This window comes from Hypomesus nipponensis, chromosome 11 (assembly GCF_054491055.1).
Source record: "Hypomesus nipponensis isolate SF chromosome 11, ASM5449105v1, whole genome shotgun sequence".
NCBI classification, from domain to species: Eukaryota; Metazoa; Chordata; class Actinopteri; order Osmeriformes; family Osmeridae; genus Hypomesus; species Hypomesus nipponensis.
In genome coordinates this window covers 1425143-1443327 of record NC_140371.1, presented here as the reverse complement: position 1 = coordinate 1443327, position 18185 = coordinate 1425143, and the positions used below count along the sequence as shown (strand labels likewise).

At 45.2% G+C, this 18185-nt stretch overlaps 2 protein-coding genes and 1 pseudogene across 2 annotated transcripts; all 3 read right to left on the bottom strand.

Annotated features, from left to right (window-relative positions):
* Positions 1-10448: 10448 nt before the first annotated feature.
* On the bottom strand, positions 10449-12412 carry LOC146267647 (histone H3-like). Its single transcript, XM_084709364.1, has one exon. The coding sequence runs from the start codon at positions 12067-12069 to the stop codon at positions 11452-11454; it is 618 nt and encodes a 205-aa protein (XP_084565490.1). The 5' UTR covers positions 12070-12412; the 3' UTR covers positions 10449-11451.
* A 2335-nt stretch (positions 12413-14747) lies between these two features.
* LOC146267646 (histone H2A) lies at positions 14748-15382 on the bottom strand. The gene has a single exon (XM_084708966.1). The coding sequence runs from the start codon at positions 15370-15372 to the stop codon at positions 14986-14988; it is 387 nt and encodes a 128-aa protein (XP_084565092.1). The 5' UTR covers positions 15373-15382; the 3' UTR covers positions 14748-14985.
* Positions 15383-15760: 378 nt separating this feature from the next.
* Positions 15761-17140, bottom strand: LOC146267645 (histone H1 pseudogene; annotated as a pseudogene).
* Between the last annotated feature and the right edge of the window lie 1045 nt (positions 17141-18185).

Genomic DNA, 18185 nt, shown 5'->3' with positions numbered 1-18185 from the left:
GCACTGGGCAGTGTTCTGGTTCTTATGTCTACTGGTACCAGGAAAGAGCAGGGGAGCCTTTTGTTCTGATTTTGGACATTAGAAGGAAAAATGGCAACATAGATTCCAGTTATGGTCATCCTCAAAAAGATGACTTCTCAGCCTTGAGAAGGGACAACAACTATGATTTGGAGATACAGTCAGTTAAACTGTCCCATTCTGCCACCTACTACTGTGCCTGCTGGAAGAGTGGTGTTGGGAACCACAGTGACGACTGTCTCTGATGCTCAGTTCAAAAACTGTCTGGGCTTCATCTAGATCAGCGGTTCTCAAACTTTTCACACCCCGTACCACCTCAGAAAATATTTGACTCTCCAAGTACCACCATTATGACCAACGTTAATATACAGTAGCGTATACCCTATAATGCTCAAGACAAACTTTTTTTACTAGAGCACAGTAGCCCCTGACTGAAATTTTTTGGAGCGCAAGCAGAAAATTAGGGGTACACCTTATATAAATCTGCAATGCAATTATTAATGTAGAGAGGGTACAATTTCTGGGGAAATTGTGGAGTGTGCTTGCGTCGGTTGAAGATGGGTCAGTTTTTTTGTGTGACATTTTTACAACTGATACAGCAACGCACCACACAAACTTGAGTTTAAATACATGATTTAATGTGACATTACGTACTGTACATGCAAGTCTAAGCTAAATGACTTAAATGCATGATGCAGCGCTTTTCGAACAGTCCTCCTATACCACGACACGATACTTGCTGATTATAAAAGCACAACAACGCAAATACAGGCAGGGATACAGTAGCTAACAACGCTAATGCTAAATAAGTATTTAGCTGCTCGGCTCTATGAGAAGGGCTCGTGAGACTGCTCACCAAAAGAACGAAGGGAAACCCACTGGTTTGGCAGATTAAGACATAATAGCGATAAATAGCCTAAACCTTCCAATACTTTTAGCTAGGTTTATAGGTACCTAGCAAAAAATAGCCTCAACTTTCCAAGACTTTTAGCTACGATACTAATGCTGAGGGCTCACTGATATCGCTGTACTAGGCCCTCTTATCTATGAGTCGTTGCTAACGTGTGCTGACGTGCACACCCAATAAATTCCAAATTTGTAGGTCGCACCAGCGTAAGTGCTTGTAAACAATGCTTGCACTGTCTCAAAACTGGTCGCAAAATGCAACCATTTGGTCGCAGTCTGAAGCCCTGCCCTATTGAGCTACACAGTTCGCGCAGTACAACATTTATTTTTGTTTTAAAACAGAAATATTATAGGGAAAGCAAAAAAAAATATCAATTATATCATGGTTAAGGTATTTAAGTGTTTAAAATTCCTCCGCGTACCACTAGAAGGGGGCACACGTACCACCAGTGTACGCGTACCATAGTTTGAGAACCAATGATCTAGATCATTGTTTCCTAACCTTTTTTCAGTCATGGCACCCTTAGAATATGGAACGCAGAGTTAGTCACAATTAAATAAATAAATACATAGGTAAATGAATAGATTTCTTGTAATAGCAAGACAGGACACAACCTCAGCGATGATTGTGAGATTTCTAAGACCTGTGAGATACAGACACACCTCTCGAAGTGCAGTGTGACCTCATATTTGTTCTTCACTACTTGCACCAAGCGGCGCAGACTTTAAAGGCTGAATGATGTACAAAGTTCTGCCACCTGAAATCCCACCCAGAGCCTGTATGCAAAACTTGACCAATAGACAACTAGAGCAATGGTACATGTGTAACATGATTATGTAGGGCTGTTTTTGCAGCCCCTTTGTCACTGGTCACCCAGACACTCGTCTGGGACAGTCATTGATTTGCATGAATGTTAAAATGACAATCACACCTTGATGACACACCTATGGAGAGGTGATGTCAACAGTTGAAGAGGAAGGTTGACCAAGGAAGACTCTGAAATTATCATTAAAAGTTTTGTTCTTGTAAATATCGTTCTAAACAGCTTTTAATGTTGTGTTTGATACGCTTTTTTTTCTTATTTTATGTATTACATTCTAGTAATAATTGTAATACTGTAACATATACATGTACAGGGTTTACAGAGTTTGTGCTTGCAGCAGACCAACATGTTAATATATATTCTTTTGTCTTGCAAGGGCACCACTTGGTCTACTGCAGCCTTGATTAATGATCCCATTTGAATTTTTCTGCATTCAACAACTTTTCAGTCATATGACCTATGTCCCCATTTTAGTCAGGTTTGGGTGTATATAGGAAGAAGTTTTACCAATCACTTTGAGTTCTGTTTATGATACAGCTCCGGTGCGTTAGGCGCCTAGTCTTCATTGTGAATACCTTTGTTAACCATTGCTCTGAAGGTATGTTTTGTATTTGATGATATTTCATTATCATTGTATTGATTATCTTACTATTTAGATAACAAACTATTATTTTGCATTAAATGTTACTTGTTCTCTTTGAAACTTATCTATCACGATACGGCGGTGAAAACATTGATCTCATCTGGTTGATAAGGCTATATATTGATTATAAACATAGACTTCTGGAGTAGGTTTCAACTTAAGGCCTCTGAGTCACTTACAGTGGATCTCCACGCTCCGAAGGAATTTACCGAAGCCTCTGAGTGGTCAGTTTACATACTAGGTCGGTGGTTAAATCCATATCAATGGAGAGATAAACGACTGATTAGCGAACGCGCATATTTTAAGGTCGATGCTTTGATCAAACAGACAATTTTTACCGACGCCAGTTTCAAGTCATTAACTGTTTAGCGCTCAACGTTACAAGTAACGCAATTGTGCACATTTCTAAAATTGGAGTCAAATATTAACGAGTCAATTATCTCCCTGAACATCTACCCGGAATTGAATTGTGTTTCCAAAGCCGGGGACCAACACGAAGCGTCTCCGCCCTACAGTTCACCACCTACAATCAACGTGAGGCTTTATGAACTGTTACAAACCAGACAACTCTCACATCTTCATCTCTCTCTGCATCTCTCCAAAAGTGGACAGTTAAATAGCAGATACATGAAAGTAATCTTTACTACTTTGGTCCATGTCCTTTGTTTCGGTAAGTAATCAAAACATATTCATATGTGTATGTGCTTAAAAAAAAAAAAAACATTTGATATTTCAGTGCAGCCATGGCAACACAGGAGCAGGTGTCATGGACCAGGAGAGAGGGACAGAGTGCTTCTTTCAGCTTCGGCAACAATGAGCAGGGTGTCTGTACTCACTGGGATCAAAACATGGAGAACCTTTGATCTGGATTCTTCATGTCTCTTCAAGTGGAGGTGTCAGTTCAGAAACCCCTCATCCTCTGAAGGCAGACTGCTCTGTTGTCTTGGAAGGAGGCCAATGTCAGTTAAAGATCAGTCTGTTAAACTGTTCATCCTGCCACCTACTACTGTGGCATCTGAACGGGGAGGTCCCACAGTGAGGACAAGTCAACCTACTTTGTACAAAAACAAGTGGAACTCACTTGGTGCAGAAGCCTCATTCATACAACCTCACCTCTGTTCATGTTTCCGTGAAAGCTGTAAACCCCAGGGTACAGAGGTTACATTGGCATTGTCTGTCAGATATTGTACACACCATAAAACCTCCAAAGATGTAAACACACAATGAGAAATGGACATTATGCGTGCAAATGATTTCTGATACAGAGGCTATAAAGGTGCTGCAGATGACTGTACTCTCTCTGCTGAAGCCATGGGTGCACAAATCAGTGTTGCAATACAAAGAAGTGATGTCCAATCAGATTAAATGCAGTCTGCACTGTGAAGAGGGAAAACCCAGATATATAAGTTTATGATGAGTGACAGGTTGTTTCTTCAAGCTAAATATATTTGTGGTTTAAAATGTAATTTACCTGCTTTTGAAGCTTTTATTTGAGCGTTTAGTAAAAGTGGTTTATACTTAACCCTAAGGACAAGGGGAGTAAACATAATGTTACTACACAAGAGTTAACAATGCTCGAACCATATTTTGTTAATCGTGCATTTGTCAGTATTATATTTGTTTTATTCATGACACTACAATAATATTTATGGAAATGTTATGTTCCATGTCTTTTTTTTTATATACCCCAAAGAATATATCCGTCTTGAAAGGAGATATTGTTAAGGGGGATCTATTGGAATGTATGTTTAGTAGAGAATGCTTTTATCCTGGTGGCTGCAAGAGGTTACTATTATAGAGGAGGGCAGGCTCACTATTATACAGGAGGGCAGACTCCCTATTATACAGGAGGGTGGACTAACTATTATACAGGAGGGTGGACTAACTATTATACAGGAGGTTAGACTCACTATTATAAAGGAGGGCAGGATCACAATTATACAGGAGGGTGGACTAACTATTATACAGGAGGTTAGACTCACTATTATAAAGGAGGGCAGGATCACAATTATACATGAGGGCAGACTCACTATTATACAGGAGGGCGGACTCACTATTATACAGGAGGGCGGACTCACTATTATACAGGAGGGCAGACTCACTATTATACAGGAGGGCAGACTCACTATTATACAGGAGGGCAGACTCACTATTATACAGGAGGGCAGACTCACTATTATACAGGAGGGCAGACTCACTATTATACAGGACGGCAGACTCACTATTATACAGGAGGGCAGACTCACTATTATACAGGTGGGCAGACTCACTATTATACAGGAGGGCAGACTCACTATTATACTGGAGGGCAGACTCACTATTATAAAGGACGGTAGACTCACTATTATACAGGAGGGCAGACTCACTATTATACAGGACGGCAGACTCACTATTATACAGGAGGGCAGACTCACTATTATACAGGAGGGCAGACTCACTATTATACAGTAGGGCAGACTCACTATTATACTGGAGGGCAGACTCACTATTATAAAGGAGGGTAGACTCACTATTATACAGGAGGGCAGACTCACTATTATACAGGACGGCAAGTTCACTATTATAGAGGAGGGCAGACTCACTTTTATACAGGAGGGCAGACTCACTATTATACAGGACGGCAAGTTCACTATTATAGAGGAGGGCAGACTCACTTTTATACAGGAGGTCAGACTCACTATTATACAGGAGGTAGGCTCACTATTATAGAGGAGGGTAGACTCACTTTTATACAGGAGGTCAGACTCACTATTATACAGGAGGGCAGACTCACTATTATACAGGAGGGCAGACTCACTGTTATACAGGAGGGTAGGCTCTCTATCATACAGGAGGGCTAACTCACTATTATACAGGAGGGCAGACTCCCTATTATATAGGAGGGTATCAGGCTAGGTCTGAAGCACAAGTGCAGAATGCAGGTGTAGGGTTCAAAATATATTGATGCCGAGTTCTCCTCGGAACAGAGCGGGCAATATTTCAACAAAAGGTAACCTGCACAGGAAACCAGAAAAAACAAAGGAAAGTTTGTATCCGGCTACTGTGAACTTTACAGAGCGGAGCAGTCAGTACAGTCCATATAATCCACAACGAAAGAGGTATATTCCAAAAAGCTACAAAAGAAACAGTAATCCACGGTAGAAAACGTATTCTCACCAACTTCACTTCACATATGTCCATGACAAACCATGACAGAGTGAAAGAGGAGGGCCTTCCTGTCCTTCAACAGGAAGTCAGTGACAGGTGAAAGGTGAGTCCTAGGATCTGCATCGCCCTCTGGAGGAGCGGCGGACATGCACAGATGTGACAGAGGGCACACTCACTATTGTACAGGAGGGCATTCTCTCTGTATTATACAGGAGGTCAGACTCCCTATTATACAGGTCAGACTCCCTATTATACAGGAGGGCAGACTCACTATCATACAGGAGGGCAGACTCACTATCATACAGGAGGGCAGACTCTCTGTATTATATACAAGGTCAGACTCACTATTATAGAGGAGGGCAGGCTCACTATTATACAGGAGGGCAGACTCCCTATTATACAGGAGGGTGGACTAACTATTATACAGGAGGGTGGACTAACTATTATACAGGAGGTTAGACTCACTATTATAAAGGAGGGCAGGATCACAATTATACAGGAGGGTGGACTAACTATTATACAGGAGGTTAGACTCACTATTATAAAGGAGGGCAGGATCACAATTATACATGAGGGCAGACTCACTATTATACAGGAGGGCGGACTCCCTATTATACAGGAGGGTGGACTAACTATTATACAGGAGGGTGGACTAACTATTATACAGGAGGTTAGACTCACTATTATAAAGGAGGGCAGACTCACTATTATACAGGACGGCAGACTCACTATTATACAGGAGGGCAGACTCACTATTATACAGGAGGGCAGACTCACTATTATACAGGACGGCAGACTCACTATTATACAGGAGGGCAGACTCACTATTATACAGGTGGGCAGACTCACTATTATACAGGAGGGCAGACTCACTATTATACTGGAGGGCAGAGTCACTATTATAAAGGACGGTAGACTCACTATTATACAGGAGGGCAGACTCACTATTATACAGGACGGCAGACTCACTATTATACAGGAGGGCAGACTCACTATTATACAGGAGGGCAGACTCACTATTATACAGTAGGGCAGACTCACTATTATACTGGAGGGCAGACTCACTATTATAAAGGAGGGTAGACTCACTATTATACAGTAGGGCAGACTCACTATTATACAGGAGGGCAGACTCACTATTATACAGGACGGCAGACTCACTATTATACAGGAGGGCAGACTCACTATTATACAGGAGGGCAGACTCACTATTATACAGTAGGGCAGACTCACTATTATACAGGAGGTTAGACTCACTATTATAAAGGAGGGCAGGATCACAATTATACAGGAGGGTGGACTAACTATTATACAGGAGGTTAGACTCACTATTATAAAGGAGGGCAGGATCACAATTATACATGAGGGCAGACTCACTATTATACAGGAGGGCGGACTCACTATTATACAGGAGGGCGGACTCACTATTATACAGGAGGGCAGACTCACTATTATACAGGAGGGCAGACTCACTATTATACAGGAGGGCAGACTCACTATTATACAGGACGGCAGACTCACTATTATACAGGAGGGCAGACTCACTATTATACAGGAGGGCAGACTCACTATTATACAGGACGGCAGACTCACTATTATACAGGAGGGCAGACTCACTATTATACAGGTGGGCAGACTCACTATTATACAGGAGGGCAGACTCACTATTATACTGGAGGGCAGAGTCACTATTATAAAGGACGGTAGACTCACTATTATACAGGAGGGCAGACTCACTATTATACAGGACGGCAGACTCACTATTATACAGGAGGGCAGACTCACTATTATACAGGAGGGCAGACTCACTATTATACAGTAGGGCAGACTCACTATTATACTGGAGGGCAGACTCACTATTATAAAGGAGGGTAGACTCACTATTATACAGGAGGGCAGACTCACTATTATACAGGACGGCAAGTTCACTATTATAGAGGAGGGCAGACTCACTTTTATACAGGAGGTCAGACTCACTATTATACAGGAGGTAGGCTCACTATTATACAGGAGGTAGGCTCACTATTATAGAGGAGGGTAGACTCACTTTTATACAGGAGGTCAGACTCACTATTATACAGGAGGGCAGACTCACTATTATACAGGAGGGCAGACTCACTGTTATACAGGAGGGTAGGCTCTCTATCATACAGGAGGGCTAACTCACTATTATACAGGAGGGCAGACTCCCTATTATATAGGAGGGTATCAGGCTAGGTCTGAAGCACACGTGCAGAATGCAGGTGTAGGGTTCAAAATATATTGATGCCGAGTTCTCCTCGGAACAGAGCGGGCAATATTTCAACAAAAGGTAATCCACACAGGAAACCAGAAAAAACAAAGGAAAGTTTGTATCCGGCTACTGTGAACTTTACAGAGCGGAGCAGTCAGTACAGTCCATATAATCCACAACGAAAGAGGTATATTCCAAAAAGCTACAAAAGAAACAGTAATCCACGGTAGAAAACGTATTCTCACCAACTTCACTTCACATATGTCCATGACAAACCATGACAGAGTGAAAGAGGAGGGCCTTCATGTCCTTCAACAGGAAGTCAGTGACAGGTGAAAGGTGAGTCCTAGGATCTGCATCGCCCTCTGGAGGAGCGGCGGACATGCACAGATGTGACAGAGGGCACACTCACTATTGTACAGGAGGGCATTCTCTCTGTATTATACAGGAGGTCAGACTCCCTATTATACAGGTCAGACTCCCTATTATACAGGAGGGCAGACTCACTATCATACAGGAGGGCAGACTCACTATCATACAGGAGGGCAGACTCTCTGTATTATATACAAGGTCAGACTCACTATTATAGAGGAGGGCAGGCTCACTATTATACAGGAGGGCAGACTCCCTATTATACAGGAGGGTGGACTAACTATTATACAGGAGGGTGGACTAACTATTATACAGGAGGTTAGACTCACTATTATAAAGGAGGGCAGGATCACAATTATACAGGAGGGTGGACTAACTATTATACAGGAGGTTAGACTCACTATTATAAAGGAGGGCAGGATCACAATTATACATGAGGGCAGACTCACTATTATACAGGAGGGCGGACTCACTATTATACAGGAGGGCGGACTCACTATTATACAGGAGGGCAGACTCACTATTATACAGGAGGTCAAAGTCACTATTATAGAGGAGGGCATGCTCACTATTATAGAGAAGTGAAACACTTGCAGGTGAAGTGACAGCCATGACTTTATAGAGAGGATATATAGAAATTTTTTCTCATTAAATGCAGGAATGAAAAACTTACGGTAGGTGGAATACATTTAGCAAGGACACACCAAACCCTATTATTTCTTATGTGGTGTAACAATGTTTTGAGTTCTAAGTATAAATGTAGAAATATGTAAGTTTGAAGTATACCTTTGTATTAAATGGTGCTAGTTTATAAAGCAGATATTTAGAACATTCAAATAATAAATAACTATGCCTATACCCCTTAGTTCATCCAACAGACTTATAGGTATGGGACATTTCATTGTGTCTACATCTTTGGTCCTGGCACTAGACTTTACGTTACTGGTAAGATATAAGTGTTTAAATTATAAACTTTACTTTATAATTAGCTATATTGAATATGTTTTCTATGTTTTTATGTTTGTAATACATTGCATGTTACAAAACAAAGTAAACATTTAAATATTTAATTGATACTGTTCTTCAGTTGTTGTACTAGTGATTCTCAAATTCCCATATTCTCAAATAATATCTAAATAAATTGTTTTGTTATCTCCATACTTTTGTTCATAAAGTAATTTTTTGGATTGACATCTTAGGTAAAATACTTAAAATGTTCATTCTGATCATTACAGTGTTTCCCAAAGCCCAGTACGCTACCCAGAATGTCCTTTGATGAAGTTACTGTGAATGTAATTTTTTTTTGCATGCAGATAGTGTTTATATACAATCTGTGGTAGTAATTATATTAAGTAATACAATTTAGAGTGCAGCAAGGGACATATTCAATTGTTTTTAATGATGAGCTCTATTCAAAAATCGATGTTAAAGACTGGTAATATCTAGGGAACTTAATATTTGCTGTAGATTTTAATTTCTCAATACTCAATAGTAAATTCCTGTGAAAAATGTAGCATACTTTTTTCTTCTTCTTTTATCGAACCATCAGACACCCGTGTAAAACTCCCAAAAGTGATGGCCTATCAAGCGACCAAAACCCAAACAAATGGAAGGACCACCCTGCTGTGCCAGGCCAGTGACATGTTCCCAGACTTGGTGAGGTTTTCATGGAAGATGGAGAGAGAAGACGGCCGGTTGGTGGAGGTGCCTGAAGCAGAGAGAGAAGAGCTGGAGCAGAGGGAGGACAGGAGGGTGACTAGTGTGATCATCATCAAGAACCAAGAGGCTGAAACTAAAAAGTACCGCTGCACTGTAAAGCATGAAGTGGGCGATGTTGATGTTGAAGACTTCGAAGTATACAAAAAAGGTTTCTCCTCATTCCAATTATGTACCTATTTTGAAGTCTCTAAAGTTAATAGGAGAAACAATAGGTTTACCTAAAAATATCTATCCGTTCCAACTTAATTTATACTTCTTTATTTTGAAATTACTTTCTATATGCACAGCTATCTGTCACAGAATTATAATAATGTTCTGGCACATCTGTCTCAGAGGAATCTTCTTTTACCACGGCTGCCTCTGCACCAACCTGTCCACCTCAGAATCATACACACGTCTCTCCTGCCGTCCACGTCCCTGATGGTAAGACACATTTACAACACTGTTGTAAACAGTTTATCAATAGTCAATACATATTTATTTTTGTATGTCTGTATTTTAATATATTTCTCACATAATTATAATGCCCAGAGGGATTGATGTAACTGTTATTGACTTTTATTGCATGGCTAATAAAACATAAAAACATGTTAGAATACTATTTATTGAATAATGTTTTACCATAACATTTCATATGCTTTTGTTTCTTAAAAGACGCGCGGATATGCACACACTCACCCCGGTCGTTGTATGATCAGTGCTGCTGCCACCCTCCACCGTCCCCTTCTCCCCCATGCTGTCTGTATGTCTATCCACCAGGGGGATGATTATATCTCTATTGCTTCCCTTAGATCATCCACTCCGCCAAAGTAAATCTACATGTCCATGTCATGAAACAATAAATGCTCAAATCTAATACGCGATTGTCTTGACTGAACTGACGTTGTTCTTTGTTCCCTGTCCAGACCCCATGGGCGACTCCTACCCGGTGCCCCGTCCCCCTCAACAGAACCCCCCCAGCTGTCTGCCAGAGAGAGGAGGAGGTTGGCCAACAACAACAAATTGCACAAAGTAACTTTAGTTATCCATCTATGTTGGAAATGTACAGAAAATTAATGATACTTAATACAAGTTTCTTTCAACTAGAGCAAAGTTTCGACTGCCATAAAGAATGGTGGTGGTGGTGATGATGATGATGGTGAGGTTAGAAATAATGGTCGTTATATTAAGACAAACATTTAAGACCAATGTTTGTATCTTAAAATGCCAAACAACTGTTGGTCTGTCTAGTGTCAGTTGAGAGCTGCAGGGCATTCCAATACCTTATGGCTGTGCAAAATAAGCCAGAAACACTTGCCTTTCTTTTTGCCTTCTAAATCATTGAACAGACCAGTTCCTGCAAATGCCAAGATACCATAATGAACACATCCACTAAAGTTATAATAATCTCCAGTACGACTAAATTATTATACTTTATAGGAGAGGCAGAGCCACAGATGAGTGCTCAAATTCTGCTTATTAAAAATAAACATTACAGCATGTACGAGTAAGACGTTTGACTAGGAAGCATTTGTCTTTTCGTATAAACAGTGAGGTGGCTCTTAAAAGAGCCTTTGTGGGTTTCGAGATCACATGATCACGGACAACGTCTAGGCGCGCTCTCCGCGGATGCGGCGGGCCAGCTGGATGTCCTTGGGCATGATGGTGACCCTCTTGGCGTGGATGGCGCACAGATTGGTGTCCTCGAACAGGCCGACCAGGTAAGCCTCGCTGGCCTCCTGCAGAGCCATCACAGCGGAGCTCTGGAAACGCAGGTCAGTCTTGAAGTCCTGGGCGATTTCCCTGACCAGACGCTGGAAAGGCAGCTTGCGAATAAGCAGCTCGGTGGACTTCTGGTAACGACGGATCTCTCTCAGAGCCACGGTCCCGGGCCTGTAACGATGGGGCTTCTTGACGCCACCAGTGGCCGGTGCACTCTTACGAGCAGCCTTGGTGGCGAGCTGCTTCCTCGGGGCTTTGCCACCGGTAGATTTACGAGCGGTCTGCTTTGTTCTGGCCATGATGGGAGTCTTTTCGTCGACGAGTTTGAAGTAAGTTTCGGTAGAAGGGATAAAGAAGTATATATGGTCGGCTTGTCGTCCGCTGATTGGACTTCTCTCCCGAGCAGACTGATTGGTAAACCGTCGACGCCTTTTCCGTTGGCAATTGGACGCAGGGACGGATGTCAGTTCCCGCCCACATTTGAAACCTTCTGGCCCCGCCCTCATCCTCCTTGCACTGCTGCGCAGAGGCGGGCAAGTAGGCGATGAATGTTTAAAATAAAACGAATTTCTGCATTTAAGATCGTGCTTGTGACAGAGCGTGTTCACACTTCAGATAACCCGAACATGGATACAAGCATTCAAATATGTAAAGTTGCTGCGCATATTGACCATAAGCAATTAAGTCTTTTCCAGACTATTCTGTCCGTTCTATTTCGTGGAACTCCGCCCCATTGGGGAGCTCTGCTCCAAATGGTTTACCCGCTGCCTAGTGCAGCCAATGACTGAAAATCAAAATATATACACACCTGTCACTCACACAGGTGACCTATATAAAGGGGTGACCGCTGTCACTCATGTTCCCCACCAACATTTGCACGTGTCACTTGACTTTATTGACTTCAAGATTGAAGAATATCTATAAGAAAAGAACGTGAGCTTTTCCAGTCCAGTGCTCCCACGCAAGGCTCTGTTAAGAGCCAAGTGCAGGTGTAACCTGGAGGCTGATCGTGTGCTTGGGACCCCGGCATACCAAGGACAGGTTGGTGGACTCCCCTGACTGTGAATCATGCGCTTGCCTCTCTGTTTCGGAGAGGCGGCTGCGCTTTGATTTCTTCCAGGTGGAGGAGCTCCTTGAAGACGTGGTCTCGGCCCTGCTCTCTGACGAGGAGAGTTCGGAGTTTGAGGACCACCTTGAGGTGACTAATGCCCCCCTGTCCTTTCTTGATGACGAAGGGCGAGCGCTGAGTTCAGTTTCGGAGGATGACGAGGAGCTCAGGGCGGATTTCCCAGCTATCATTACGAAAGCAGCGGAGATCATGGGCGTTCCCCTGCCGGCCTCTCCTCCTGTGGAGGAAGAGGACCCATGGGAGGTTGGCCCCCATGCGAAACGCATGAAGACCTCGAAACCCTTGAGCCCCACTATGCCAAACCTGGCTGAGTACGTGCAGGGCTCCTGGGCTAACGCGCCAGTCAAAGCGCTGCTCGCGTTCATGAGGGTGACCGGGCTGGGAGAGGCGGTTAAGGCCGGCCCCCCGCCCTTGGAACCGTCCCTCGCGGCGTACCTGGTACCAGCGCATGGATGACAGCTAGAAAAGCGACCCTGCCGTCCTCCCGGGACAAGCTTACTGCCTCTCTGGCAGACAAGGCATACGTCTGGGGTGAGCAGGCAGCGGCGGCCTCCGGCAACGCCGCCATCTTGACGGTGGCGGTCTCCAAACTCTACGGAGTGCCCTGAAGGCCTGTCCCCTGAGGAGACGTCTTGGATGGCCAGGATGGCATCAGTGGTGCTCCACTTGAACTAGGGGGCGGCTATTTGCGCTGGAAGAGCTATGGGCAACAGCCTTGTGATTCATCGCCACCTGTGGCTGTCCCTGACGGCCATGAGAGAGGCGGACAAGTCCACCCTTCTCAATGCTCCAGTGGCTGGCGGGGGCTTGGCTTGACCGGCTGTGGCATCAGCGTACAAACACTTCTCGCACCTGGAGGAGGAGAGGAAGCACCTGCTAGGGCATATGCCCCTGCAGAAGAAGGCTACCACTGCTCCCTTCTCTGTTCCTGCAGGTGCCTCTCGAAGCAGGAGGAAACGAGCTCGCCCTCCGGTGGCACGAGCGGCCACTGCGACGCAGGCTGCTCCTCCCGGGGCACCTGTTCCACCGAGAGAGCAGGTTACAGCCGTCCAACTAACCCCAGCTGGCGTGGTGGCGGAAGTGGGAAGAAGAGGAGAACATGACTGGCGGCGGGGACAGAGGCTTCGGTTGTAATGAGTTGGTTTCGGTTCACAGGTTTTCCACGACTGGCGATGCCGAACCATCGAGCACGTACATAGCGGAGTCTGGCCCAGCTAGCAAGCGTGTGGCCAGACCGCTAGCAGCCCCCATGCACCATAACACAGTGTGTGACTCTGTTATCACGATACGCACAGACCTCTGGTTGTGATGCGAGTCCTCTCGAGGCCCATAATGAGGACAGCACTCAGACCTCTTTTGGCCTTGAGACGCTGCTCCAGCCCTTTGGAGTCGACCCCACCTTGGGCTGTGTCGCCGATTCGGTGCACAGTGGCGGCGGGGGTCAGACGAGAATACAGCAGTTTCCTGTCTGCGGCTCTGCAGCTGAACGCACACCCGCTCTCTCTGCCATGCTGGCTAGACAGGATGATGAGAGGGTTATGCCATCCAGTTCGTACGGACTCGCCCTCCTTTCAGAGGGGTGAGGGAGAGTTTGTACGGACTTGTCCTGGAGACGTATTTGTCCTGCCCACTGAAGGCACTCGCGCTCCGGAAGGAGATAGTGAGTTTGCTGACCAAAGGGACAGTGATTCCGGTCCCCAGAGATAAGGAGAACCCAGGTCTCTACTCCCCTTATTTTCTGGTTCCAATCTACTGCTAGAGGGTACGCGTCGCGCCCGGTGAGCCTTTATGCAATGGTGTGGAAAACAGAACCTTGACCCGGGTCTCATGTCCAGTCTAAATGTTCTTGTGTTTTTTACAATCGTTGTTTGACGAGGGCTTAGCCGCGAGCACTGTGCATCTTTACGCAGCTGCCATTTCGGCATGTCACGAAGGGTTCGCCAAGACAGCGTTTATCAGCCACCCGCTGGTCAAGCATTTTCTGGCTGGGGTGTGTAGGCTCAGGCCACCTCCGAGAGCATCAGCACCTAAATGGGATTTATCTCTGGTGTCAGACACTGTGGGCCACCTTGCAGATTGAGCAGCACAGTAAACCATTTAGGTTAAGTGGTGGAACTCCATAAAGTGGTGCCAGAGTGGAGAAAAGTATTAGTTTAAATAGTTATTGTACCTTGCATGTAGATAGTCCAATAACTTTGACACTAGACAGAGTTGTAAGACATTGCGCTTTTGAAGAGTGTAGTGGGTGGCTCTTAAAAGAGCCTTTGGGTAAAGTGAGACTGAGATTTAGTCTTTACTTGGCTTTGACGGCCTTCTCGGTCTTCTTGGGGAGAAGCACCGCCTGGATGTTGGGCAACACTCCACCCTGAGCGATCGTAACGCCACCGAGAAGTTTGTTGAGTTCCTCGTCGTTGCGGACGGCCAGTTGCAGGTGACGAGGGATGATACGGGTTTTCTTGTTGTCACGAGCAGCGTTACCGGCCAACTCGAGGATCTCAGCGGTGAGGTACTCGAGAACAGCTGCCAGGTAGACGGGTGCGCCTGCTCCCACACGCTGAGCATAGTTGCCTTTACGGAGAAGCCTGTGGACACGACCCACGGGGAACTGCAGCCCGGCGCGGGATGACCTGGTCTTGGCCTTAGCCCTTGCTTTGCCTCCGGTTTTGCCTCTTCCGCTCATCTTCGTGATACGTCTGTTAAAAAGAGTAGTGAAGCAAATCTGTCGGAGCACAACATTTATAGGCTAGCTGACGGTAAACGGCTTTCATTGGTCACAATGTCGGTTGGGTCTTGATCCAATCGGAGGTGGCGACAGACTCGGGGGTGGAGCCATTCTCTTTCCCGCAGAAGGCGCGTTTTGTCGTCTGGTCTGTCCTCCTCACGTCTCTTTGTTCATTCAGTCGCTCCTCGTTTAAGGCGCCAATCACATACATTAATGTGGCATGGATGGATGGATGGATGGATGGATGGATGGATGGATGGATGGATGGATGGATGGACGGACGCAAAGTCTACTATAGGCCACAATCGTCAATCGTGTAGTGTGAACAATTTGATATATCCACATACATATTTAACATAGATATAGGCCTACAATTATCCAGTTGGTGATGGTGGTTTTAAATTGGATTTGCACCCTTAATATTCCAAGCAACTATTTGCAGGTTGCTAATAGCAGAAGCACAATTTCTATGCAGCTCTACAGTTACACGAAGCACTTTCACAAATAAAAGTCTCATGCAACGATAATTTCTCAAATTAGCTAGCTGTGTCATTAATTTTCTTCTTCTGTCATGGTTTCCTCGCTAGATTATGCCAAATGAGAAGTGCCATTGCAACTTGTTCATCTTATTTATAATCGTTTTGTGGCGGACGCGTAACATGTATCACTTGTACCTCTGGTACTGGCTGGTTACTTTGTTTTCATAATGTCCGTCCCGGAGATTTAACTCATGTCTGAGACCAAGGTAATTTAAGGTGCAACAGAAGTGGCCTGTAATCAAAGTTCTGAACACTCCCACGCTACAATTTTACAGAGCGTGATGAAACACCATCGTGCATGTGAAAGTGTTTGGTACGGGGGCCAACAACATGGACATGCACATTTAAGGACAGGTGGGTGGCTCTTAAAAGAGCCTTTTAGTGATACGGACGCGGACTAAGGTTTACTTCTTCTTAGGCGCCGGTTTCTTTGCCTTGGCCGCCTTAGGCTTGGCGGCTTTGGGCTTAGCTGCCTTAGCTGCCTTTCTGGGGCTCTTGGCCACTGTTTTCTTGGGTGTTGCAGGCTTCTTCACCTTCTTGGGGCTCTTGGTTGCCTTCTTGGCTGCCGCGGGCTTCTTAGCCTTCTTGGGTGACTTCTTGGCAGCCGCGGGCTTCTTCGCAGCGACCTTCTTGGGCTTCTTGGCAGCAACGGGTTTCTTGGCGACTGCCTTTTTTACTTTCGGAGCGGCGACCTTCTTAACGGGATTCTTTGCCTTCGCCTCCTTGTTGATCTTGAAAGACCCAGAAGCGCCCGTCCCTTTGGTCTGGACCAAGGTTCCCTTGGTGACGAGGCTCTTCACTGCGATCTTGACGCGGGAGTTGTTCTTCTCCACGTCGTAGCCGCCGGCCGCCAGGGCTTTCTTGACCGCTGCCAGGGACACGCCGCTTCTCTCCTTGGAAGCGGACACGGCCTTGACGATCAGCTCGCCGACGCTGGGTCCAGCCTTCTTGGGCTTGGCTGCCGCCTTCTTCTTGGGTGCCTTTGCAGGAGCGGGAGCTGGAGCGACTTCTGCCATGTCTAAACACTAGCGGGACGTGTACGATTTGAAAGTGCGACGTTGCTCTCTGCTGTGTAGCGCTGCGGCGTTCAGAGCGCTGGATTTAAATAGGACATGAGAACTGTGTAGACTCAACTCCCGGCCAGGCTTCTCTCCGTCGCTGCTATCCGTTGGCACTTGTGTTTTCTCCCTGTGAACAACGGGCTAAAAATCTATGTTGGAATTGAGCTGCGGTCAAGAAGTAAATCGGGCAGCAAGCAGCCTTTTCAACGTTCAAAACAAAACGGTATGTGGACCGGAGGCACTCGATGTTTTGTTGTGGCTCACTCAAATCATCGCCGTTGGCCTCGCGGAGGGAGCTCTGCGCACCGTGTTGTCTGTGCCATTTGCCCCAATAGTATTTAAAACGGCAGTCGTGCAAATCGAAAAAATGTTTTCTAGTGAGCCAAATAATCTGTCGAGAAACGTAACTGTTTTAGAATACACATCTGGGGTACCAGGGGCTTAAAACTGGTCTCTTTTGGGGGGATACAAAACACAGTGTGTAGCGGGGGTGGCGTTCGGGGAAATCTTGGTCTCCCTATTGCTCTCCCTTCCCTAGTTTTTCCATCTCCAAGGACACAATCCCTACTGTAAGACTTGTTACGTCTCACTGTAGCCTACAGTGACTGTATTCCGTGGATGGTGTGTGTCTGGTCTACCTACTCAGTATGAGCCGGACTCGTCAGTTTCAGTATGCCTGCACGTTAATATCCATGTTGTTGGTGATGGGAAGTGAATGAGTCATAAAGACTTTTCATTGATTTCATTAGCCTGGACAAGTGGTTGTATTTCGTTGACAATAGCCTGTTTATATGAGGGGACGTTTAGGAAATTAGTGTGAGATTTACTTTCTGTTTAATATTTGGTATAATTAATTTAAATATTGTATTTTCTTTTATACATGTGGAAGTAACGTATTAAGTTGGGGTTGATAGCAGCCTACACCAGGATCCTGTTTGTGGACTTCAGCTCTGCCTTCAACACCATCATCCCCGTCCTGCTACAGGACAAGCTCTCCCAGCTGAACGTGCCCGACTCCACCCGCAGGTGGATCACAGACTTCCTGTCTGACAGGAAGCAGTGCGTTAAGCTGGGAACACAAGTCTCTGACTCGGACACTTCAGTCACTCCCCTCTGGCTTCTTGACCACCATCTCCACTGTCTTAAGAGCATTGAGCTCTAAGTTGTTCTG

Excerpts from the sequence above, each read along its gene's own strand:
- LOC146267646 (XM_084708966.1), bottom strand. The coding sequence starts at position 15,372 with ATGAGCGGAAGAGGCAAAACCGGAGGCAAAGCAAGGGCTAAGGCCAAG.
- LOC146267647 (XM_084709364.1), bottom strand. The coding sequence starts at position 12,069 with ATGAGGGCGGGGCCAGAAGGTTTCAAATGTGGGCGGGAACTGACATCC.